Source organism: Pseudoliparis swirei, chromosome 5 (genome assembly GCF_029220125.1).
Source record: "Pseudoliparis swirei isolate HS2019 ecotype Mariana Trench chromosome 5, NWPU_hadal_v1, whole genome shotgun sequence".
NCBI classification, from domain to species: domain Eukaryota; kingdom Metazoa; phylum Chordata; class Actinopteri; order Perciformes; family Liparidae; genus Pseudoliparis; species Pseudoliparis swirei.
In genome coordinates this window covers 21,431,211-21,458,674 of record NC_079392.1, presented here as the reverse complement: position 1 = coordinate 21,458,674, position 27,464 = coordinate 21,431,211, and the positions used below count along the sequence as shown (strand labels likewise).

General features: G+C 42.5%; 1 protein-coding gene across 2 annotated transcripts in view; it reads right to left on the bottom strand.

Annotated features, from left to right (window-relative positions):
- The window catches only part of agbl4 (AGBL carboxypeptidase 4), a 267,416-nt gene that overhangs the window by 78,777 nt on the left and 161,175 nt on the right, over positions 1 to 27,464 (bottom strand). For both annotated transcript variants that reach the window (XM_056414156.1, XM_056414157.1), the window contains one exon: positions 3,034 to 3,073. In XM_056414156.1, the coding sequence (XP_056270131.1) occupies positions 3,034 to 3,073 (40 nt within the window). The remainder of the gene's footprint in view (positions 1 to 3,033; positions 3,074 to 27,464) is intronic.

The window sequence follows — 27,464 nt, the reverse complement described above, 5'->3', positions numbered from 1 at the left end:
TTTCATTTTAACAGGGCCTTTTATTATCACCCGAGTAAAAACGTTGCAGCAAAAAAAAGAAGAAGACTTCATTCAGTATTTATCAGGTTGTCGTGCCCACTTTACATTCATTAAACTTAATACCAGGAGTTTTTTGAACGTGTCATAATACTGATCCCGCTGCGTGAGCTACCGGAGCAAACAACACCATTTGTGACACTATTAGATATTTCTATCTCGTTCATCTTAATGCCTGTCATTGAGTTCTATGTCCTACACACATCTATTTTAGGAAAGCAGGATCACCAGAAACTCCTTCAGCTCAGGCAGCGGCTGGAGGGACGGGAGGCACGAGAGAACCAGAACCAGGACTTTGTCTGACCCCACTGCTGTAATCTGAAGGGTTTTCAAAAGGACTCGGAAACACGACTGCTTTCGGTCCAAGTTCATCGCGGTTCTCCGAGGGAACGTGGAGCGCTTCAGTTTGTTGCTGCATTCTGGATAACCAATTAAAAAGACGGCCACGTCAAAATAACCTTGGTGCGTGCAGCAGCTCTGCAGCGCATTCAGATCCCTTTAATGTTTGTGTTGCATACCATTTCATTTAAGTTTGATTGTTTTTTTGCCACCAATTTAATCATTCTAACGAGGCCCTGCACACAGAGACCTCGGAGGCAGCAGGAGCTTAAAGGGAAGTCACACTTCCTGTGACTGTTCACTTAACAAAAAAAGAGTGGTGGAGTACAGTACAGTGGTGGAAAAGCACGACATTTTTCTTTATTTCATATTAATTATCTGATTTATTTGATAATAATAATTTAGGATCGGAAAATATATAAGCATTTTTGCTTCTACCTTTTTAGTCTTTCTGCTTCATATATTGTATAGAATACTATTATATTGTATTACAATGATTGACTGAATAAAATACACAACAAAAATACACAACAACAATGGACTACCCAAAACGTTGTAAAAATCCAGAACAATCCTTGAAATTGTCTGTTATAGATATACCATTTATAATCTGATTGTTAAACGTTATTTTGGTTGATAATCTGTAAGAAATATTGCCCTTTTTTCCAGTTTGAGTATCAGACACAAAGAGCAAATGCCCAGCGAGTGGTGGAGAATGGCTAGAGTTCGTCCTGAGTAGAGCACATTTGGCATCCCATTTGGAGTTTACCAACCTTAAAGCATCAAGAGAAATACCCTCAGCTCTAATGAGACAAAGACAAACAAGTCAACCACCAGTCAACCAATGCCTCAAACAGAAAACATGAAGCATGGCGATCGCAGCATGACGGAAGGGAGAAGAAATCGGAGGACATGTGTGTGTCAGTTCTTGACAAGTCCATCAGGAAGGGGGTGCTCAATACGTCGATCGCGATCGACCCGCCAGTCGATCGCGGCGTCGATCGTTGGTAGGCGTAGTGACATAAGATTTTAAAATTTTCCCCCCGCCCCTGTCACTTCTCTCGAGCCACCACACAGCAGCGCAGCATGTCATCTCTCTTCGTGTCGCGTTAACTGCCCTCTGCCCCCGTCAAACAACTCTTCTCTTCCGCGCGCGGTGGGTGAGCACTTACCCCCCCCCCCGTCGGTCGATCGCCTTGACTTGGTCACATAATAAGTAGCTCGCATGCTGAAAAAGTGTGAGCACCCCTGCTGTACATTAACACTTTCTAAAAGGTCAGTTTCATGCAGATGAGTCGTTGGACACATGCACACAGGTGAGCAGATGATTCTCATCCTCCCCTGATGTCTTTCTCTCACCGGACCACACATCCCAGCTCTTTCTTTCCCACCGTCAGGGCCCAAGAAACAGCTGCATATAAACTTGCTAGATTAACCCGGTCTCCAGGAGCATCACACAGGCGTTATTCTAATCAAAACATATTAGATCAACCAGATATTTTAGGCATATGGATCTCTGTGTCCTCCTCGCCAACCCATCTGTTTCTCCTCCCCACGTTGTACCAATTTCTCCTCGCCTTCAGAGACTGGTATCGATTTATAAGTGTGAAACTAATTTTGTTTCCAGTCAAACCTGGAGCACGATATGCGTCTGAGGTGTATATTAAATATTCAATATATAATATATAATTCCTCTCACAAACACTAAACATGGTCACGTACGACACACTGTACATGTAAGATGCTTCCTTTCACAAATACACACACATTACTACTGTTTGTATACAATAGTGAAACATATATTTGAGACTGTTTGTATGTTACTCAGCTGTTTCAGTCGAGGGATAGCATTTTGGAAGTAACATTTTTGAAGTGCACATCAGAGGTTTTTTCATGTTGTTGGTGTAGCACCATGAGATATGTTATGTCATATATCTTGCTGATTTAATACCACTCTGTCCATTTGTTAAAATGTACTTTAAATGCGTTTTTAAATTAATTCATGTGTCCGATGTTTGTCACCTGTGTACATACCAACTGTGAAGGGAGGAAAGTGCTGGTTGACCCTTTGGAAGAGAGCGCTGTCTCTTTAAGAGAGGTGTGATGACGAGGTGCAGTATGCAGGCTGAAGACAAAACAATTTTATGCTTGTTTTAACCGGGAACTTGTTGAATAAAAGTTGCGAAACAGAAGAACGACGTGTTCCTCAACAGTTAATTTAAGGGTGCAACATTTGCAATACATCATAGGACATGCTCATGACATGGCTGCAATAATGCATGTGAGAGATTTATAGAGTTGTGTTCATGGGTTTAAAGTGTCTGCTGTATGTGTCTGTAGAGCATGAAGCACGTCAGTGTTGTTTAAGCTCCCACTTCAGGATTTTTTCACAGCACAAGCACAATGTTATCTGCGCATCCTGAAAGCAGCTTGTAACCCGTTTAGCATTTAGAAGTAGAGAGAAACACAGCGGAGGCTTCACTGGCATGTTCCTGTCAACCCCACAGAATGCCAGGCCAAAAACATGGGAAGAACATGGATGCTGGGCTTCCTGTGGGAGCATCAGAGTGCAGTTGTACACCAGTGGGTGTGGAAGGAGGGAACCATAAGTGAAGTCTTAAGAGCTCTGGGACTTACCAGTGTTGGTGATGGTTAACAGGTCGAGACGCCGTTGTTGCTGGAAAATAAGGAGAGAAGCAAGTTAGACAAATGTCATCAATTACTATATTGCGTGACTCAATCTTGTGTCGTTTGCTCAGTAGTACAATCTTTTGCAGTAGCTTGACAGCACTTCAATTCACCGTTGCTAATTATTTCTGGAAGTTATTTATTTAGAACATTTTAAGATGAATACCGGCTGAGTTGAACAAAGCTGTAGTGCAATGTTCAATGTCTAGATCTACAAGCTTGTACAAACTATATTTTTAAACTGGTTTTCTCACTCGCGCACGTGTAAGTATGTTTGAAAGAGTGCGCAATTTTATACTTGATGCCTCCAGCAGCTGAGAAGGAGTCTAGAGGAGGCGCTATGGCTCTTTAACCTGCTGCCTCCACCCCCCCCCCCCCACCCACACACACACACACTTGAATGTTGAGCACTGCAGTAATCAACACCTCAGCCTTCCTCATCTACTAGTCCCTCAGGAGAGAAGATCTTCACATCCTAGGAAAGGATGAAGGGTTTCTGTGTGTGTGTTTGTGAGTAGGTGTGTGTGTGTGTGTGTGTGTGTGTGTGTGTGTGTGTGTGTGCATGTGTGAGACACAGTATGACTAGGTCACAGTCAAAGCCAGCTTGACCAGACCCCATTAATATTCAAACACCATGCTAACCAGTTGCTGAGAGGGATAAGCAAAGAGACTCTCACATGCTCCTTCTCTACTCACATACAGTGATGCCTGGAGTGGGACTTTCTGATACTTCACACTTGTATTTTATTTAATATGGTGCAGATGCTCTTACTCTCTTACTTTAAGTGACTTAAAATATACAATATGAGTGGAAAGGGCACAACCATGAAAACGCTTCAGTTCAACAACATTGAAGCAAAAACAAAGAATAGAGACAAAGTGTTCTGACATTGTTTCTCTAATTAAGATAAATAATCAGTTAAAAGTAAGAAGGGAAGATCTGTAGAGGTTATCTTAGGGTTTGGTTTGTGGTGTCTGTTGAAAGTTCAACGGATGTAAATTGACTTCTAGCTAACTCTTGTGCGATAACTTTTATTCATAATTTCCTTCAAATTGAAGGAGTAATTATGTGATTCGGTCTTGTATATCTGGAGGTTTTGTGCTGCACAGATTTAAGAAAAAAATGTAAAGAAACGCTTCAGTCAAAACAGTCACGACGTCCTGAGATTTAGTCCTTAGGCTCAAGATCTCAAGCTCCAAAGACACTGGATCCTTGGCCTCAGTAAATTAACGTTGACAGTGGAATGCCCCTTTATATTTATAATATGGAGAATAATGCATGATTTAAAATTTAAATTGATTACATGTTTAATTTGTTTAAATGTAAATACAATATGTCTATAGTATATATTGTATAATGTATTTAAATGTTTTACTGAATTTAATTAAGATTGGCAAGCGAGTAAGAAACTAACATCTAAGTTGTTGAGAAGGACAAACTAAATATATTTTATAAAGTTGCAAAATGTGGCAGAAAAGGTGGCGTGAGAGGCTTTTTGGAAAGTCTTCAGTCCAGTACCAAAAAGGGGCGAATGATACTTGTGACCGAGAGAAGGTCATTTGAACATGCAGGTGCTGGAACAGAAACAAGGTGCTTCCTGAGTGCCACAACGTTAGAATTAGTCAGATAAGAAGGTTTCTTGTATTTTAAGCACCGTCTGCGCAACCATAAATATATGGTTCTCGTGTGTTGTGTGTGTGGAGGAGGAAGAGGAGGAGGAGGAGGAGGTGTGGATGCTGAGGCGGGTGACCATGTTAGCAGTAGAGGTCACTGTGACAACATGAGACACAGAGCCACAAGAGCGAGATCAGAGGGCTCCACGACACACACACACACACACACACACACACACACACACACACACACACACACACTAACAGCTACTACCCCCTGCCGCTGACTCTCATTTATATATGAAGCCGCAGCAGGAATTAATATAAGAATATAAGAGAAACATTTACACCACTATACAGAGGATGCATTGATTGATGTCACCATTACACCCACAACTAGACTGGAAAATACGACACGACAAATATTTCTTTAGCGTAGAAACCACCCACCAGTGAATTAAAATGTTTTCAGCAAAACCACCTCTGTCAATCAGTTAACTGTTTTTTTTTCTTTTTGCCATCTCGCTTCCAGTTTTTAATGTATTTTCTTCTGGAGAGGATACTGTTCACTGCATACATTACTTAAAATAAAAGTATACTACAACAGTACTAAATGATCGTTCATAGTATGAAAACCAACTGAAGAGCCGTCCTGTTAAAACTTCCTGGAAATGAATGAAGTTGATCACTTGGCTTGTGCAGCACCCTCTACTGGCTCTCCAGTGCTCTGCAAGTGAATCGAGAGGAGACTTCCTACCACAGCATTAGGTGAAAAATAATGTCTCACTTCATATTTATGTATGGATATAAAAGACCGTAGATGTGTCGAATCAAGAAGAAACTCACATGTGTATACGCAAAATGTCAAGGAACTCCTAAACCAGACGGCATTTGAAAATCATCTTTTTATACAAACACAAACACACAATCTGTAACCAGCAGATGAAAAGTGTGAGCGTCCTTTTAGCCTGCCGAATTATACACAGATGATGAATCTGTGGTAGAGAATTACAACACGCAACCACTGCTCTCCCTTCCTGCTGCTTTTGTTCGTCCTTACATGGATTTAGGTGCTTCGTGTTCCTTATGAGGGAAGGAGACACAAGCACACACACAAAGAGTGAGAGCGGGGGGATCTGACACCGATAGAATTACATTAGCAGAAGCATTTCAGGGCAGAAAATCGGATTGAATTAATCTTTATCAAACACAGCCAAGAGCTGAGGCATCACACTCTGGTTGAAGCCAACCCGGCCTCAGAGTGGCTGGCCACTGCCCTCTCACTTACCATAACGACCAGACGCCCACTGGAACAGATTCAACCCACAACAAAGTATTCACTGTTGATACAATTAGTGATTGGTTTAACACCAGGTTGGTGGGGCAATACAGTCAGTATCTTTTGGTATTCGATTGTCACAAAGTTCAACTTTTTAATGGCTAAAAGCTTAACGGATACTGATTGGAATGACGTGATGTGGTAGACCGTCCTTGTATAGAACTTCAAGAAGGATAAATCACTATTTGCAAACAAATAGTCTGGCTCAGGTACACAGATGTTTACCTCAGGTGGATCGCGACTGGTCTTGCCAGTTGAAGTGTTATTAGGTCAGAAAACGAGGAAGCAGTTGGGAGCCAGAGGTGACGGACACTCCAGCTGTCACCGTAGTCTAGCCAGGCAGCGTGGACTCTGGGGCTCTGGGGCCAGCAGCCCGGTAAACAACACCAACAGACCCGAGTCCCAAATGTTCTTGGAGCGGCTACGAAGTTACACGAGGACATCATTTAGTTGTATTTGTCTCGGCATGATGTCTGAGCTGGAAGCTAGCGCTTCTATTCTTGGATGTTTTATGAGTGCAGATCTTTATAAGTGTGATCTTCATACCTTCATAAGTGGAAAAAAGAAATTCTGCAAAGTTTTCAAACTATTGTAAAATTGATATTCTGACTAAAAGACAAACTGCTCAGTGTATAGAAATGTCTTTATCAGATTACCTTGTTTTTAGTCTGTCTTGAATATTACAAAAAACAATGTTCTTATATCACAAATGGTCTTTTAATAGGACAACCCCCACCCTACTAAATACATCTATAATGGTCTAATCAGTATACATATGGTAATTAGTGACGCCACCATCCTGATCCATGTGGGAAGAAGAAGGCGAGGGGGGTCAAATGGAGTGACAGCAATGGAAAAGCCATTAATGCACTAAACCCCTATTTTATGACTAAATTAAATATTCATGCACAATCTACCCAAAACCCATTTGCCAACATTTGCTCCAGAATTTATTTTTCATATTTGTTAAATTGTTATCACAGAGAAGTAAAATGAGAGAAGAGGCAGAGCCATTGCACGGTGTGTGTGTGTGTGTGTGTGTGTGTGTGTGTGTGTGCGGGTGTGTGTTTGTGTGTCGCAGGAAGGGGGGTTAACTAAAATCTCAGCCATAATTTTGCAGCTCATTTCAAATTAATTTAAAGCCAATTACACAGCCGCCATCCAACTACTTCAACAGGTTTCAGTTTTCTTTCTGAAAAAAATGATTCGCTTGGACGCACTATATTATGTGGGATTTTGAGACAAATCAATGTAATACAATTCAATTTCATTTTTACAATTTCTTTGTTACAATCTGTATCAACAATCCCAAACCCTATCCCCAAATGGACCAAATAAAAACAAAGGAAAATAAAAAAAGGGAAAAAAGGGAAGGAGAAAAACAGAGGAGCAACAGATCCAGTCCTGGGAGATGGACAGATGCAATAGAGCAACAGAGGAGGACAGATTTAGAGTTTAAATACATTCAATGAATATGACAGTGAATGAAATAGTTATATAGGTATATTTCAATGATGGACCTCCACGACATCCATCAGGTGATGGCGTGGGAGGAGGGCGGGAGTCTCAACAGGACAGTGCAGTGGCATGAAGTCAGAAGGGTGGTCCAGACGAGCCATCATACATCAGCGTGGCAGTGAGCATATAGTCATCCAGGACACCCCATGAGAAGAGGGAGAGAATCTCCCATCTTCGGGAAAAAAGTCCGGCAGAGACATGATGAAGAGAAGAAAAGGGGAGGCGGAAAAGAGAGAGAAATAGAGAGGAGATAAGCTAAAAAAAGAGATCAAAGCAAAGTTAATCCTAAGAGGCAGGGTGAGCCTATGCCAGCCTAACATTCATTCCTAGCCAAAGAGTAACAAAGAGGAGTCTATAAGTCTAAAGTCTCTGTCTCCCATTCTGTGTTCCCTCCGGACTTCTGCTCTGGAAGGAAAAAGAGAAGCTGATAACTAAAAGTGAGGAAAGGCTCTCCACGAATTCTACTACTTAGAAGACTTTTTTAGTCACCATTTTCTGAAGTGTAGAGGCATTGTAGTAATTAAAGTGATTAGAATCATTCCCTTAAGATATGATAGGCATCAAGAAGCTTAGTGAAGGATTTTTAGAAGTGCTTTTTGATTTTGATTGAGCTGGAGCAATCTCTGAGCAGCAGAGTGAGGAAGTAGAGCAGCTTTTTCAGCTAGTCTGTGTTCTCTGAGTTGCAGTGATAGTTTTGCTGGATGAGCTCAGCATTATTGGATCAACTGGCCTGCTTGGAGTAACAAGAAGTAATTCTGCTAATAAATATCGAAGTAGAGATTTTTCTGCATCTTTGAACTGATTTTTCATGCCTTTTTTTTTGAATTTGTGACAATGAAAGATGCCAAAGATTAGATTGCTTTTGAGTGGAGAGCAAGACTTGTCCAAAGATAAGATAAAGATAAGAATGTATAGAGTCTCTGAGGTGCCAAGGGCGATGTGCTGATCACAGAATCCTAAATCACATCAGATGAGGAATGATGGTCCTCAGGGCCGGTTAATGATTAAAATTACTTGCACATTTTAAATTACTTGAGGTTGTCTGTGTTGTTTATTAAGAAGTTTTTAGTGTCATAGATGTTTATATGAAAGGTTGGTTGGTCATCCAAATTTTAGAGTTTTTCTTACATGTCATAACAATGAAAAACAATGAAAGTTGGTGGAGTGTTATATATCAAGTTGAGAGCATTCTGTGTATAAATGAAAAATAAATTGGTCCAGATACAAGAACATGTGGAACTCCGTGATTAAGGCTGGTGATTTTACAAATACAAACTGAGGCCGATCTGATAAATAGGATCTAAGATTTGAAATATAGTAAGTTTAAACCAAATTAGAAATGTGCTGTGCCTCTAACAAGAAAAATCCATCATAGTCAATGGTGTGTCTGTCCTTACTAGGGGTGTCCACGAACAGGAGAGAGACGTTCCAAGACCAGAGTGAGAAGTCCTTGTGAATTTTCACCAGTGCCATCATTTTTTTATGGGTGTTTCTAAATTCTGATTGAAATTTCTCAAATAACTATTATATGATGTGAAAGTTCAACAACTGATTATGAATTACTCAACAAACATCTTGGAGAGGAAGGGAGAGGAAGGAGGAGGAGAGTAGACAGCCTCCTCTGGGTCCAGAGTGCCGCCAGGAGATTGGGTATAGGAGCCATAATTTCTAGGAGCCAGTTACGTGGCTAGGAGGAAGGACATTGATAATATCTAATAGGTGGCATTGATAATACTAAAGGTCTTTAGATAGCCCTAAGTAGAGCGGGATCCAAGGTACAAAAGTTCAAGAAAATGGTAACAAATATACGCACAGAGGTATTGAAAAAAATTGAAAAAATATGGTCATAGGCTGGACAGGCAATACCATCAGGCATATAGCAGAGGTTTCCTTACAGACCAATTGGGCACAGATTGGGGGGTTATTGGCTCATTAGGTTATAATCTTGTTCTCAAATCTAAGACATCTTAATTCAACTCAGTTCATAAAAGGTTTATAGGAATGTTTTACCACAGAGTGCTGACTAGGTCTGCCTGTGACTGGTGCTGAAGAGAAACCTGGGGTTGTTTTTTTTTTTCTATTATTGATGAGTAATAGGCTGCTCTGGCATGAATGTTAATCTTAGCTAACGGAACTTCTTATATGTTTTAAGACTACCTTCTTAAATAAGAGCGATCTTAGCGAGGTTAGTTCAAGCAGCTTTCCGCTTCTTGTGACATGGGTCTTTTCAGTCATGGCGGGCTCCTAGGAGCATCTCTCCTCGTCTTCCTCCTCTCTTTCGTCTTCTTCTTGTCCAGTCAGTATCTCTCTCAGTCAAGATGGAGAAGCTTTCGGACTACAGAGAATGAGGAGAATCACTGTTATAAGGAGAGACCAGAGATCTCTGTTATGATCAAAGGTATCTAATCAAATACAGAAGGAATCAAGCCAAATAGCTTTAACTATCAGTTAGACATCTAGAAAGACAACTTTTGTGAAACTTTAAATTAGTGAGAGTGTGGTCTCGGTCTGAAAGAATCTGTGAGAGAGGAATTCTGTGGGAAACGTCAACAAATGCTCAATGAAGAACAAGCAAGCAAACACAAGAAAGCTGTGTAAGTTGTCTACAGTGTGACAGAAGCTCTGTCAGTCCAAGCCAACTCTGACAGAAATGCCAAGCCAAGCACATGCACATGGCAATAACTATAATCATTATCAACATCCACATGGATAAAATAATTAAGAACAAAATTTGATACCAAACTTGGAATTCAGATATAAATAATAATTGAAGAATTCAGATAAACTCCTGAATACAGAAATCATCAAACAATAGATTGGTAGTGTTTTTCCAGTTTGATGAAAAACTTGAAGAAAGGCTTTCAAATGAGGTGTAGTGTGTTTTTTTAGTTGAGATTATATTAAGAGGCGTTATTCATTGTACTGCTCCACCTCCTCCTGCGATTGTGCCTCGAATAATGTGATTAGTAATAATATGAAGAGAGAGGAATTCATTCAGACATATTCTCATTGGCTCAGCCAATTTCAGGTTTCAATCACAAAATCAAAATCATTCAATGATACATAAATATTCAATACACAACACAGAATATTTAATAGACAATTTTAGAGACCACATTTAATAGACCTATTTGAAATAATTTTGTTTGCTGAAATGTTAACTTGTATAAATAATGTGTTGTACTCTTTCCCTATTATGCTTTTTTTTTTTTTTTTAGTTTAGAGTGTGGACAGGACAGACACATCTCTACTCTGAAGAGGGTGGGTAACTGCAATGGAAGAAGAGAGAAGAGTAAAGTGTTAAACTACAACTCGGCTCCCGGTGATCTCCCTGGGTTGTCATAGATTAAGTCCAGAATCGGTGCATGACTTGGAGTCATGAAGATGAATCGGGATGAATGCCGCCGATGGATGAATGCCCTCCTTCCTCATCAGATCTTCCAGTTGTCTAGTCTTTCCACATTATTCGTCTCATTATTAGCTGGGCACCACCTCGCACAGCCAGCGTTGAAAGAGGCATTTTGGCCTGTCTTCTGTCTGTCTGAGAGGCAAAAGGAGAGGGGCCAGAGAAATTAACAACCGCTTGGCACGGGCATTCCACACACACAAGATTCCACAAGTAATTTTAGTGAGCTCGGCTCGGCGTGATTAGGGCCATATTGACTGACTCCCTGTCCTTATATTATCCTTAGCCAGCAGCTTCAAACAAAAGCCGCCACGGCGCCTGCGCCCAGCCCCCCGACCCACGCTCACTTGGTCCGTGGCTATTGCTTTTTCCTGACCTGACAGAGCTCCCATAACCAGTGTGTGTCAGCGGGTGTGGTGTCGCTGAGCAGGGAAAACTGGTTCGAAACGTGAAGTGGTTGGTGCACAGCGGGCTTCTGTGTAGACTTACGACTCCTAATTGTGATTATTATTTTTATTAGTAGTGGTACTAGGTTATTGTAAATTAATCAAACCCATTACCCCCATGAGCGAGCATAAAGGCACACCGAATTGCACTCTGAATCCAACAGTTCACATCTTTGTTGGTCACTTTGTGGAAAAGGAAACAAGCTGCAAACTGAACATTTAAATATTGACACGCATGGCCTAAAACACAGCCAGCGAATATGGAATATCAGCGACATTATCATTCATTTTGAGTCATGTTGACACCCTTTTTTGCTCGGCTTTACTCTCCACGAGCCTCTGAGGGAAATGTCTGTCTCTTTAGCCGTTACATGCTCCTCCTCAACGCTCACCAGCTAGTGGCTGACTGTGTGTTCTACAAGCAACAACCCCTCTCACACACTAGTTATCATGGGATCCATTGTAAAGACGAAAACAATGATTACAGCTGCTTTGAGAAATGGACATGATTTAATACGAGTATGTTGGCTGACTGGCCCTTTGTTTTAATGCAACGTCGACATTACAGCTTGCTAAGTCGATTAATTATTGCCGTGTGCTGTGATCCTCGTGTTCCCCTTCTGCTCTCTTGATGAGGTCACATACAGCAAACAAGCATCTGCATCCTGTCCCACTGCTGTCTCCTGTGAACCATACACAAACTCACACACACACACACACCCACCTATCATATATCCAGGGTCAGGGCAAGGATTGATGCTTGATGGGTTGGTGAGCGAGAGAATCGTTGTAAACAGTGTGACTCATCTTCTATCTTCCTCTGGTGCTCTCAACTCTGCTGTCTACCTCATCTGGCACCTGATTTAAGTCATCCCCCCGCACACACACACACACACACACACACAGGATCTGGAGCACTGTCCGTGTGTCTTACTGCATCTTAGTCATCGTCCCTTGGTAACAACGAGGGGAGGTGAGGTAAGCATGAGCTAATGGGATGAGCTTTTTAGGGTACTTTGTGCGTGACTGTCTCGCCCACAAAGAACAGTTACATCATAGTGTCAGAAGAACCCAGGTGCGTAGCTCCCTAATATCACAAAATGTAATACAGCAGTGAAAGATTGAGAAATGCGCTGCATGGATTAGAGCCGTAGATGAGAACATAATTTAACCGACACAAATTGGCATTGATTCTCAAGAACCACTGGAAGTAGAAGAAGATTCAGCGTCGTGACTCCGTTTCGTTAGAAACGTGGCGACTTGCCAACAATGTGATCGTGTGCCCACTTGCATGACAGTGTCGGTTAACGTGTGCCGTGGCCCTGAGAGGAGGAGAGAGAAGATGGGAGCAGAGGGGATGGAGAGCAGGCTTGGTTGCGTGACCAGGAGCCCTCGGTTAAAAATACAACAAACCAAATAAAAGACTTATTCCCTCTGAGAGCGGAGAGCAGCTTCCTCTTGAGTGTGTGTGTGGGGGGGAGGACGGCCACGGCCACCTGCACCGTCCGCCCCGCTGCTGCCTTTTATTGCTCCGCCTCCACTACAGTAATCCAATAATGTGCACGACAGCAGGCATGTAGAGATGCTGCATGTCGGTGGTGCCGACACATGAATATGCAAGCGAGCAGTCATACACACGCACCGAGTCACTTCACGCCATGCCACCGACTTGTCTCAGAGCAGTTTAAAAAACATGATTCAATTTCATCTTGATTTCATTAACTATTCATGAAGACCAATTAAAAGAGCAGCCTTTCCTCCAGCTTTCTGTCAGAGGCAGTCTGTCAGGTCGCCCGCTTTTTGAACAAGGACCCCATGGGTCTAGGCTGCATGACCACGGCGGCCCCACTTGTCTCTTTTCCAACACTCAAACTTCCACTTTGAAGGCAATAACTTGGTGGCAAAAATGATAAGAAAACGTCCCCTTAGTGCATGCTCTGAGGGGGAGGGGTGGGGGCACTGGCATCGCTAAAGTAGGTGTGTTATCAATGTTCGTCTGACAGGTGTTCACGTTTGACGAGTGCATTACGGCCTGTGACAGACAACTTGAAAAGCCTTTCTGGATCCAAGGCGCCCGATGTGAGGCGGCCTTTGGTAAACATGAACTGTGCTGAATTTGTTCTTCAACAACATGAGTACAATTAGCCGTCTGCCTTTGTGTGCTGGTCAATGGACTTCCCACCAGATGCCAATGCATTGCTTTAAGGCTCTCTTCATGCTGAGTCTGGCTGGCCCCTGTGGACCATGTGACCACGGGGGGCGGGGGGAGTTTCCCTCTTGTGTGCCATATTGTGTGTGTGTGTGTGCCTTTGCCTTTGGCACACATGCATGTGGGCTAAAATGGGTAACCTAAGAGCCCCTGCTGAGCCAAGAGTTTCCTCTGTGACCTGGCAAAGAGTCGATGAGAGCATCTTGACACTTGGAACCAATCGATGGCCTGAGGACGCCGACAGCATACTTGATACCTCAACACACAATTGCACTTATACACAGACGCAGGGAAGGACTCTGTCCAATCATCATTTCCCTATTGGGCTGTGATTGACCCCTGTCTGATGGAGTGCAGGTTTAGTGACCTGGTATTTACCAGCCAACGCCGAATCAATGCCCTCCCAGTGGCAGACACACATTCAGGATAACCCCCAGCACTACTGAGCAGAGATCAAGGCCCAGTTGTTACTGCATTACTGGGGGAGAGCTTTACTCACTTAAAACACATCATACTGGAGATCACTGGAGATCACTTTTGATCATTCTACAAAGCGGTAGTATTTTCTTTAGGATTTTTTCTTTTCTCCTTAAATGTATTGTATTGTTATTGGGAAAAAGTCATGAGTGTCAAATAATGTCTCGTCGACATCGATAATTGTCATTGTATTGGCAGTGAAATGTTTACTGTCTACGACTGGACTTACAACACAGTAAGAAACAATAGTAATGTCCTTCATCAACAAGTTTAGGAGAGCAGCTGTTCTGTTTTATACAGTGTGTGTTCTCTTCTGCTGTGTGTTAAAACTTTTTTATCTTTAGGAAGCCAGTAGTAGATTGGAAAATTCACCTTGGTTTCATAGTCTTATATTTTCAGCATTTTCTGTTTGGGGTCTTCAATCAACTGCGAGAGATGGAAAATGGAAGTGAGATTCTTCCATATGGGACTACTTTCTGTGATGTCAACAACCCTTGAAAGTTGTGCGACTGAAACCAAATATTGACTTGCCAATCACCTTGTCTTCAGACCAACCCGATTGGAGTATCAATAGACAAGGTGTAAGGTTGAAAAGTTCACCCATCTCTCCTCAGGGCCTAATTGGAGCTGAAGGTCAGGAGACGTGTATGTTCCTATTGGTTTATCGCCATTATGGATCCAACAAGAGTGGTGGATGCGTATGTGTGTGTACAAGCCGTGGAACAATTCTCCTTCTCCTGCGTCTTTTCCCATTTCAGAACCTGTTTATTTTTTCCACGATATCCCCCCAAAAACAAATGCCTGTTATCTTCAAGTAGCCAGACTGTGAGAGACATATTAGAAAAGAAATGAAACAAAATGTTGTGTGACTAAAGCATTTTACTCTGGCATAACTTTTCCATTTAGCCGAGTTCAATCAGGTATCGGGACGGAGTGCTGAAGAGCTGAATCAGGCTGGACTGCTACTGTGTTTCTGGTAATTAAGCGGGACAATAATTAGCTGCTGGTGGAGGAGAGAAAGGGAGGGGGGAAAAAAGTCGGAGAGAGAAGCACTGACACACAAATCCAGCACACAAAAACAACACACACATACAATTGAATGGCAAGATGTGAGAGGTGTGTGCGTCCCGTCACCGTGTCCAAACAGCCAACGCCCTCTCCAGATGTTGATGTGTGGGCCAGATGGATGCCCGGTTTGCTGTCTGATGACTCCTAATCACAGCTTATCGAACGGAAGTGGAAACGGAGAAGAACAGTGGAGACGATAAGCACGCAGGACATACCGGGATATGAAACGAAACAGAAATGAAAAGAAATGGAGCGGGGCGGTGTTCAAAGGACACTCGTTTGAAGAGGACGCACTCACAAGCAGCATGTCGGTGAAGGGGTGATAGAAAGTTATGAGGTACAGCATGTCTGTCTGTCTCTTTCTCTCTCTCTTTCTCGCTCTCTTGCTCTCTCTCTCTCTGTCAGGAAAGGGTCAGCATGCTGCCAGCGCCTTGTGACTTGGAACCTAAAAATCAATTTAACATCAGAGCAGAACAAAGCTGCATTGACCATCCCAGGTTACTGGCTTACAGCCAGTTCCATTAGCTGTGTGTGTGTGTGTGTGTGTGTACTGGGCTGGTCAAGAGGTCGAGTGGTGCTGTTGTGGAGCGTGTCTGGTCTACCTCTGTATAACCCGTCCGTGTCGGAATACAGCAAGACAGGGATGGCAGCCAGAATGAGATCTAATATGTGGCATTGCCTTTCTGCTGATTGCTGGAATCTTGAGGCCCGCGTGTTTCCCGAGGCGACCAAAGAAGCACGCTATCAGTTTCGTTCAGACACGAAAGGCGGGCAGGTAGACAAAAGGAAGACGGGTCGACAGCACATGGCAGAGAAGACACGCAGAAGATAAAAAGAGCACGTTCAAAACTATTCAATGTATACTGTTCAAAAAATATGTTCAAAAAATATGATGCGAGATAAAATAAGATCCAACCAGATTTACTAAGATTATTACATAATGCGGAGTGAATTTGTAGATTGTCAGAAGTACAGGGGTCAATGAGGCAATTCTCTGTTGTTTAAGTAGAGGGCTCCAGGGATATCCCTCCTCCAGGGAAATTCTCAATAAACATGTGCTAGTTTCTTGTTTTTTTCCCCTTGTTTTTTCTATGCACTCTGTCAGAACCTTGTTTACGTCACATTAACATGTTAAATCATACATAATAATATATATTATGATGGATTCAAGAAACCTGTAGTGTTATACTTTATTTACCAGCTCCAACATTAAAGAATGATAAACACATGCATCTATGACTAATTCTGTAAGACGATAATATAATATGTATTAATGAGAAACGGAGACCATTCCGTGTAATAAGTATAGGCCGACTTTAGCCCCAGCCCAGTTTAACCCTTGGTCGCAGGAATCTAAACGGCGACATCCTGGAGCATCCGGGCATCGTCGATGTGATGCATTAACCCTTCCACACACACCGGGTCTCTCCCCGGTTGAATATACCCAGATTACCATCACGGTGGGTTTCCCTGATGAGCGGTTTAACTGCCATACATATTATTTATGTCTTATTTACATATTATTATTAGTACAACTTGTTTCTTGAATACCGATTCTGTTTGTATTTACACCTGACAGGAACCATCTTCACCATCTTTATGTTGTGCTGGGACGCATTTAGCTGCCACAAGATCCTGAAGACATGCGCAAAAAGATGTACGTTAAAGTGACTGTTTTAATGACGGCGGTGTTGACGGAGGCTCACGTATAAGACCAACTATTCCAGCTGCTCCCCACTCAGCTTCCCAAGCATGCACTGGAAATCACACTTCATCAAACCAGCAGGACATGCTGTGTTACCAGTTACCCGCAAAGAGCAGACATGCCGTCTTTTGGCCAATAAAATTACATAATTTATGACATGGCCCAGCATTGACAGAGCACAGCTCCACTTTTCTCCGACCGGGAGGGAGTCTACATCACTCTTCTGTGGGAGAAGGAGGAGAAGGAAGCCTTCGTGATATTAGGCTGGATCTCAACCACTTGCCTTTGTGGAAAACAATGTAAAAAGAATCCATCTATTAGTTTTGGGTAGTTTGAACAATGCATTCCTCAAGACTGAAATGTGCATTTAAAGTATATTATTTAAAGGTGTTTGTCTACTGAGACAGTATCCTTATGGCAGTGGTGCCTCCGAGTGAAAAAGGATGCACCAACACCAATCTCAACCCAGCCTCTCCCCACCTCCTTACTGTCAGGCCCAGTTTCCACTCCCTCGGAGTTCCAGATCTGATACTGCCGGAGCATCGCGATGCTCAAGGTCTCCCCTCCTCTCAGAAGTCTCTTTTCCTCTCCCGAGATACAAACAAACAAGAAAACAGTCGTTTGACGCATCTGTAATCACCTTCGCTACATCCGCTGCAACCGAGGGCTTTTAATTCGCTGTGCTTTTAATTTGTTTTCACAGCAGTTTCGAGCAAATTGAATTTGTTAATTAAAGCGGCAAAATGAAATGCTGAGCATTATTGACGAGATGCTAATTGGGTTAGTGTGGAAATTGGAAGTGGGGGTGAAGTGGGGTGGGTGGGGGCTAACAAGAGGGTTGAGGAGGGGAGTAGGGCGTTTTTTGGGTATCAATAGTCGGGACAAATCACATTAGAGAACAGCAAAAGAACGGCGACATGCCAAGTGGCTCCCGTGGTGGCTGCATTATGGTCTGTGTGCAAACACAATACATCTCCCCAGGCCTTTTTTTGGCAGTCATATACCCAAACACAGATAGACAGCTGTACTTCCTCCTGATTCCATTCCAACACAAATAATCACAACCTTACGTATACACACACACACACGCACACACACACACACACACACACACACACACACACACACGCACACGCACACACACACACACAGTAACATATGTCTTATATAATTTCAACATGCTTAGAAAAAATACTCGAATTTATGCGATATTTTTGTTGGAAAAAATATTTTTTATTCATACAGAGTAAAATATAGCTTAGTAATTTTGATAAGCGTAAAAAAAAGAAGGTGGAATTTCATATTAAATCCAACCAAACTGTAGTCCATCAGACCATGTTGTTTGTCGCAGAAACAATTTGTTTCTATTGTCAATCGTATCCTCACATTCCCCTCTTTATGTGCTGTCTGCAGGCGGGTACGTCTTTGTCAGCCTTCATGACAGTAAATGCCATCCTTCTCCCTGAAGGATGCTTGTTTGATTTTTAAACAAAAAGTATTTTCCTCTGAGTTTTTAAGCATATCTACTTTTGGTTGTGTGTTTCGTCTGTTTTGCTGAGCAACATTCAGTTTGTTATTTTCCTTGTTGAGTGCCTTTTATGTGTCGCTATTATACATACTGAATATTAGAAAAAAAGGAGAAGGAAACTAGTAATAATGGATATGGCATTATAGTCTTTCTGTATAAAGATGATCTCTGAGGACTGTTGGGGAGACGTGCAGCCCTGCAGAAGAAGTTATGTGAAGTGGAGTGGATAGTGAACGTTTAAATGTCCTCTCTTTTGGTTTTAATGACTTTTATTCACCCTTAGAAGAATTGTGTAACTTTGTTTTTTTAACGTGTTTGTACATTAATGAATAACCTTCGACCACACTCTCACGTGTGTGTGCATACACACCTACACATACACTTGCCTATAGATACAGTGTGTAGTAAATCGACTTTGCACAAGTGAAGGAAACTATAAAACTCCCCATCCCCCAGCCTGGCGTTAAACATCACTCCCTTAACCAGATCATTGACCCCTCAGAGCTCTGCTGAGCTGCTCAGAACCAAGATCGCTCCGTCTCCCTCCGGGCACGTTGGACCAATGCACCACTAATGAGAAGAATTCACTCATTTGGCTTAAGATCCACCAGGGTGAAGGAGTGAGGTGTCAGGTTGGCACGGAGAAAGGGAAGGAGGGAGAAAGGGATGAAATATAGACGACCAAAGAAAGAATACGATTAAAGAGAGACGAAGGCCTCGCGAGTTGTTTGTCAACAAAGTAGAAGAGATGGGGAAAAGAAAGGAGAGGAGGAGGAGCGGGAGAGGAGCTCGGTGAGACGCTGAGCAGTGGTTGAATTAGGAAGGTGATTATAGCGCTAATTACAGGCTGAGTCGCTTCATTGATAAGGTCCCAGACAACGCTTCCTCTCTGGAATGCTGGACATGCTCAAATGCACACGTACAAAAAGGGGTGGGGCTTGGGGAAGAATACATCATGGCATCCATGCGAGGTGTCGTATCGTAATAGGCATCTACACCTTCCTCTTCTTACTATCCCTATTTAATAAACATATAGCTCCAGATCACAGAATCAAAGTTAAATACTGAAACTACAAAACAAAAAACAAATTAAATACAATGCTATATGTGTGTCTCTTATTTCCTGCTTAAATCATGCATGTTCAGTCATGTGAATTTAAAACTCACTGATAATGAGGTGTAAATATAATCTGGAGTCAGTCTAGACAGAAAATGCAAACCGGATGATTTTACACATCTTGCATAACTGACAGGACCAATGCTGTCTGGTCCTCCATTTGGATGTTTCGGAGTGCCATTAACACACTTAAGTATTGCTGTATTTGTGTGTGTGCTGGTTATATATTCTCAACCAATTGATTTCATCAACCGCAGCCCTCCATGTCCTAGGGCGATGTCCTTGACCACACTGACAAACAGATTGAACGCACGGCAGAACATTTCGACGAGGTCTCCATTTCTACCAGTTCTATCACATAATACCCCCTTTTGGAGAGGGTGCATTTGAATGCTATTCATGGTTCCTATTACCAAATGTCCTCATCTAAGAGAGTGCACTCAGCAATACGAATCAACCTGAAAGGGATTGAATTGTTGGGCGCCACTGTATTTTATGCTGCCAGTAAATATATCTATCTTGTTCATAACAATTTGCGGCTCTGTGTTTTGTAATCATAAAAAGGATAAGTTTGGGGGAGATATGAGAGCCGCTCTTTTGAGAGTGCTGATTACAGCAGGCGCCATCTGCGTGGAGCACACAGCTGCCGGCCTCATCAGAATACCTAATATTCCAATGGAGGGGCTCTAAGTACCTGGCAAACCCAAGTAGATAGATAACAAAGAGCCTATTAAATAACGGACAAAGTGGCCTGTGAAGGCAGGGGTGGGGGATGTGGGAATGTGTGGCGGGAATTAGTCTTTTAGCTTCACACACACTCTGAGATGAGATAGCCCCGAGTTCTAATTAAAATTCTCATTCCCATCTCAGGTTGTAATTTTGATCTGAGGAAGAGTAGAAAGTTGGATATCTTGGAGACATCTCTCTCTCTCTCGCTCTCTCTCTCTCCCTCGCTATCTCTCTGCATTTCTTTCTCACTCGTCTTCATCAAAATCAATGTTATCTGTTCAACCTGGTCACTCTTCCTTGCCCTTCGTGGCCCTGAAAGTCATGTCGGAGACATCTATTTTACAGAAGAAGAAAAAAACCTTTACTACAGACAGAGTAATAAAGATGTAACACTCGCAAACACGTCCTGTGACTTTCCTGTCAGAAAAGGATTTTCCTCTAAGCCTTCCTCACTTCTCTGGGTATGCAAGACAGATCTCGACTGCAGACCTACTGCTGGTTGAAGCCGGAATGGAGTAAATCCAAACTGCAAAGTGGTGAACTTTACCTTACTTAAAGGTCAAATGTGCAACAAGTAGTCATTGTTGGTTGCTGCCGTTAGTGCGAACAAAGCCGTGAATGAGAAGAAAAGAAAAAAAGAATAAACAAATCCAAACCTCCTCACAAACCTGCGGGAAGCTGCCGGATTTTGAAACGCTTCATCGTGCTGTGGCCCCCCTGCGCTCTCTGTGTTTGTGCCCTCACTCGGTCACTGACATTCTGATACAGCACCGCGATGCAAGAACCTGTTCCAAGCAGCAGACGCTAAAGAGTGCCACAAACCTCGAGCCGTGGCACGGATCTGAGCAGCTGTGTTTGACGCTGCTTATTGGCTGGAGGTTACTCAGAAACACAGCAGAACTAGAATGGGCACTCGGTAGAGCGCATACCTTCGCATATCACAAGATTGGGCATTGAATTATGAACATTTTGGCATTAGTTGGATGCCAATTGGACAAAAATGTATCGTGCTATGGTAAAAAAAGAGTTTGACCTTTCCATAACCTTGACCTTTGACCCCAAAATCTAATCAAATGGTCCCCGGATAATAACCAATCATCCCACCAAATTTCATGCGATTCAAGAACATTTTGACCTGTTCATGACCTTTGACCCGATAGATCCCAAAATCTAATCAACTGGTCCCCGGATAATAAACAATCATCCCACCAAATTTCATGCGATTCGGTTCAATACTTTTTGAGTTCTGCGAAAGATTTTGACCTGTTCATGACCTTTGACCTTTGACCCGATCGATCCCAAAATCTCATCAACTGGTCCCCGGATAATAAAACAATCATCCCACCAAATTTCATGCGATTCGGTTCAATACTTTTTGAGTTTTGCGAATAACACGCATACAAATAAATAAATAAATAAATACACGGCGATCAAAACATAACCTTCCGGCATTTTCAATGCGAAGGTAATAAGAGAGGGCGGGGTCTATGCAGACACCGCCACACACTTCCAGAGGGTTATAAGTGATGACAGAGAGGAATTATTGTTGCTACACATTATACGTTTAACAAAATCCTGTGGTGATGGACATGCAGTGTGTCTTCCGGTCAACATACGTTTGCTAATGAAAGACATTGACTTGATCAAATACTCTGCAGGACGCTTGCAAAATATTCTTATTTTACATATGCAGATCTAAACTGGATGCACACAGGCACATCTGACAGGAGACTCCTCTGGGGGAAATGACAGGCAAGACCTTAAAAGAACAAATAATGAAGCTTGTGCTGCCAATTTGTCATGACAACATGTTGTTTCTTTTAGACCCTGTTGCATTGTCGTGCAAACCAATATCACCAGCTCGGTGTGGTTAAAACTAGCAATAATACATTAATCCAGTCTGACTGCACAGGCACACAGAAGTAGTGGAAGGAGGGAGGACATAATTACATGCATGCTACCAAATTTGAGCTTGTTTTGTCATGTTTACTGTTGTGCGTTACATTTTCTCTCTCTTGATAGTCACTCACCAAGCGCACTCTGTCTCTTTCTCTCGCTCTCTCTCTCTCTTGTGTTTCCCTCTTTTTCTCTGTCCTTTTTTTCCAGCTCATTACTCCTAAACAATTATATTTTTGTTGAAAGCCCCTCAGTCGCAGCACGCCGCTGGCTAAAATGAAAACAGTCAGTGCGGAGGCAAGACGATGGATCACAGTGTCAACGCCAAAGTTATCATCACCTTGCTTGATTTATCTTTCTTCAGTATACACACACACACACACACACACACACACACACACACAGAAAGTTTTCTCAGACGAGCAGGCTGCCTGCGGTGGTGTTTGGGGGCTAACTGAGTGGCCATCATTCTGATAGAGCGCCTTCATCCAAGCTGTAAAATTAAACAGCCAATTTCACCTGGTAATTGGATTGTGAAATATTCGTGGTCAAACTCCCTGCTGTGAGACGGTATAGCATAATGCAGTGAGCACAGTGAAAACATAAGGCAGATCTTCACATTGAACTGGCACAACGGTGTAAAATCGCAACCTTTCTATGGCACCATATTAAGTCCACATCCAATTGTAGATTGACTTTCGAACCCTCCAAGCTGTGGAGAATGAAAACAACAGAGCCACGGTTCAGCTGGAGCCGTGTTGTGTTGGTATTCACGGCAGCACGTGTTAAATGGTACATATCTCAGAGTCAAACACTAAGAATTCTTTCAGTTGGTTGCTCCCAGGCAGAAGCAGAGGCTTTAATTGCCATAAATACACTCTAATTAACAGACTGGAGTTCCTGTGATGTTTTTTTATTATTACCCTGCCTGCACATTAGTGCAAAAATAGCATTTACAGTATGCCGTAGTATTTGTTAATTACCAGCGTTTGAGAGTGGGAGTAAGGGGGCTATACATCAGTGGATGGCAGCACCTCAGGGGTTAAGCTTCCTCTTTCTCACCATACTATGTTTGCTAATATGAGCTAAGAAGACGCGACCCGTGGGTGCTATGAACTCTGTGTTGAGCTGTTGAGGGGATCAAACACTTTTTGATGATACACGCTGCCGTCTTCAAGCCGCGGCCACAGAACGAGCCCGTTACTGCCTCCGCTCACTTTACTCACCCTGAACCTCGGGCTCTGCTGTTTGAACTTAACTTCAGAGGACCTTTACATTTTTTTAAGGAAAATATTCAGTGAACCAAAGGCTACTGGTAAAATTGTCCTTTTTTCCCTTCTTTTTATCCTTTTTTTGGGAAACACTGCCAAACCAAAACTGAGCTGTGGTAGATCATAAAACATTGATATGAATCCTCAGTCATTTGTAACATTTTTGCACGGCATGGATGAACATATTGGTGGGACCCGATGCAGAATAAGCTCATATGGGTCATCAGTCAGTCCTATAGAAACTACAGCTGTAGCTTTAGCTCAGGCAGAACGCTGAAGTCACTTCAACTGATCAGCCTCTTCATTTGCTAATCATCTGTTGATGAGCAGATCAAATCTTCAAATCATATTCATGCAGGTGTTCATCATGGCCATGCCAGCTCCTTTCCTCTGCTGATACATTCATGCTGATGCAGTCTGCTGACAGTTTCCTTCACCGTCCCGCTTTTAGTGTTATATATACATAGATAAACACACACAATTCAAAATAAAATAATTATATTTGAAAGGAAAATGGAAAAAATCAGGGTTTTCTTATTTTGTTTGACTGTAACAATACGTTACAGTGAATAGTAGGAGTAAACTCATGAGCAAGAACAGCTGAGGTGGTGACGTCATCAAGTCAGCTGTTGGTCCAATTGTAGAAAGACCGTTCTGCATCCTCCCATCCTTTGGAGTCTGGACTCCCAGGTCCAAACTCCAAAAGTACACAATTCTGTACTTAGCGTACTTGGTATTGATAAACGGCCCTATCCATCACTGAGCAGTACGACGAGGCCGTGAACGCTGAGCGGGGGATCCAAAAGCATCAAATATTTCAAATAAAAGCAAAAGAGAAGCGGCCCAAACAATTGAATTCAAGTATGTGAAGCAGAACTTTGTTTGGAGCCATTTTCCTTTCCTGCAGAATGACTACATTTTGAAGATAATACCTCGGTACTTATATTTAAGTATAATTGTGTTGTGGAAAGCTTGAAATGGGGAATTTAAGATGTTGTATTGGTGCTTTTACTGAAATAAAGGATCTGAAAACTTGTTTCACCTAATTGCCAGTTGCAGATTAGCATTAGACGAGTCGCTGCCGGCCAAAGACAATCCCATATCTCTATAGTTTGCCTATTCAGAATTCTTGTTCCTTACTGAATAATGACTTTAAAGCACTCAAGTTCTCAGTGTCTGACTGAATTATTACATTGCAAACACAAAGGAATTAAGGAATAAACACCGTACAATCAAAATAAGGCTATAAGCCAAAGTTGGCCGCTTGAATATGCTTTACTGGAGGAGAGAAGAATACATTTATTTTGGTATTACAGACCTTGTTTGGCACACTGCACATGCATGGCAGTACACACGAAGCACGATGATAAAAAGCCAATAACAATTCAAGCTGTTTAACTTGTGCATCAACAGTCTAGTCAGCCAGCCGAGCAGTCGGTGTCATAGATGAGACAATCCCATAATCCAATTCAGGTTTTTACACGGCGTCATGCCTTTACCTTTGACAGCGTGATTGATGTGTATGTAAATGTGTTTTGAGGAGGGCTGTGAGCAGCTAGTTAAAGCGGACATTTAGGGCTGCCCTGTCAAAGACGAATGAGGGGAAGGAGAGGGAGGAGGAGAAGAAGAAGAAGGGGGAGGGAGGGGGGAGGAGGAGAAAGAATCCAAGATAAAGACAACTATTGATCCATGAATGAAGATGGACAGTGGTGGAGGCCGAGACAAGGCGTTATGTACCTCTCGAGCGTCACTCTGAATTCATAGGGAGCCAGTTTGACAGCTCCACAATGGCATACTACAGGGAGTCTCTATCGGACACACACCGAGCAGGAAAAGGTTACTGCCTTTTCAAGCGCCCTCGCTATTGTTCTCACTCAACCGTGGTCCTTCTATTCCCTTTGCCATTCCTTAAGGCAGGGGTCGGGAACTTATGGCTCGCGAGCCATATATGGCTCTTCTGGTGACGGCATATGGCTCTCAGACAATTTTGAGTAAAAAAAAAAAAAAAACTCCACCCGCCCCCCTGTAATTTTCTCCGCAGAGCTCCGATGCTGACGTGTGTCCCCCCCCCCTGTAGCCACATAGCCACAAGCAGCACCAGAAGTCGCATTGAAAGCAAGACATATTTAATGTATTATACGTTAAAAATACTATATGGCTCTCAATGAAATATATTTAGAGATATTTGGCTTCTATGGCTCTCCCAATCAAAAAGGTTCCTGACCCCTGCCTTAAGGTAAAAGAGAAAAGGCACTGCACATTGAGGTCACACTGCCAGTGTATGTGTGTGTGTGTGTGAGTGTATGTGTGTTGGACATACAAGTGTATGTCTTGATGTACATGTGTGTGTTCCTGTGAACATGGGTGTGCATGCACACTTTCTCTTACAATGCTCGTACACGCCTCTGTGAGAGCGTCGTGTGGGCACTAAAGTTTAACAACTTCAGGGGAACCCGTTTCCACGGCAACCAAGGAAGGAGGAGGAAAAAAGAAGGGGGGGGGGGATAAAGGAGGTAAGACGTCGCATCTCCTCACTCATGCACACATCCACTGCTATTTGAAGGCATCAGTCACTGGAGACAAGCCTTCTCCTTGGAACTTAGCATTCAGGCGACGGCCTGTGTAACTGGCGCTAGTAATCCGTCTGGATATTGTCCATTTGTTATCCTAAGCAGTGGAGTGAATGCACTCATTTTCTATCCTTCAAGATGGACTAATGTGCTGAAGTAAACTTCAAATGATTTGTGTTGTCTGACAAAAGTACGCTTCCTGCCACTGCTAACTTTTGAAGCAGAGAGATATGGGGAGCATAGACATCGTTTTAATTGCATCACGTTAGATGGAACTGATTTGATTCGATGAAACTGAAATTGGGCCTTAAAGGAGCAGCAGGTTGTAACAGGATACAGTGACAGGGGAAAGTGATCCCACAACCAAAATGAGATTGGATGAATTTACTTAAACTGACAATATATGAATGAAAACATGCTCAGCCCTCAGAGACTAAAGTGACGTCACCTGGTAAATACCCGAGGCTGAGAGGCTGCAACGGCTTGGAATGGTATAAATATGGAAATGGAAAAAGATTACCTAGAATTTTTTTTCACACAGCCCTGGAAACTCACCTAAAAGCTACAATTCAAATCAAAGTCAGAACACTCTGTTGACAAAAACAGTTTTGATGAGTTCAATTTCAGTTCAGTTCCTTGTTGGATAAAAATAAATAAAATGATCTTGTGTCTGTTGCAATTGAGTCTCAGAAAACACCACTTTGAACTACATTTGGAGTTAGCTCGGTGCTCATGAAAAGTGCCTTAATGGTATTAATGGTTTGTGATTCCTTTTGAAATGATTAGCATCTGAGTGTTAATTATTAATACGAATATCTGTTTCGGAGTGAGCTTTAGTTTCTCAAGTATTCTTTTCGAAGCATTTCTGCATATTTCTGTGTCCGCCTGCCACTCCAATGAAAGTACTGTGTATGTAAGTGTTGCTAACTCATTAAAGCACACACACAAACAGAGGGTTTCTTTTCATTAGAGAATCGGGTCCTTTCAAATTCTGTCTACCACAAAAGAATCGAAGCTGCAAACTTGAAAGAGAAGGCACACATATATGACATATCTCAAAAGTAAGTGGCAAACAAATGGAAAAAGAAGACATTTCTCTTCGTCCCTCGCTATCAATAGGAACTCCTGCATGAAAACGGAGGAATGGATTGATGAGAAACAGAATACTCATTTCCTGCAAAGTGTTTCCACAGCCATCAGATGGCATCAAACAATGAGACGTACAAAGATGGAGAGGAAGAGCGAGAGGAAGTATATAGGGTGAGAAATCTTGATGGAAAGTATAAAAGAAAAAGAGACCCGTCATACGGTCCATGCCCTCGTGCGCCCTATGGACCCTGCACCCTGCTCTGATGTGACTCTGATGAAAAGCAGGCCGCAATCCCTTTCAATTTGGCCAGTGTGCCCCAGTCCTGTTAAAGGCAATCGACTGGCTGAACAGAGGCTCTATATCACAATATGCAGGTGTAGACGAGGCCGGCAGAGGA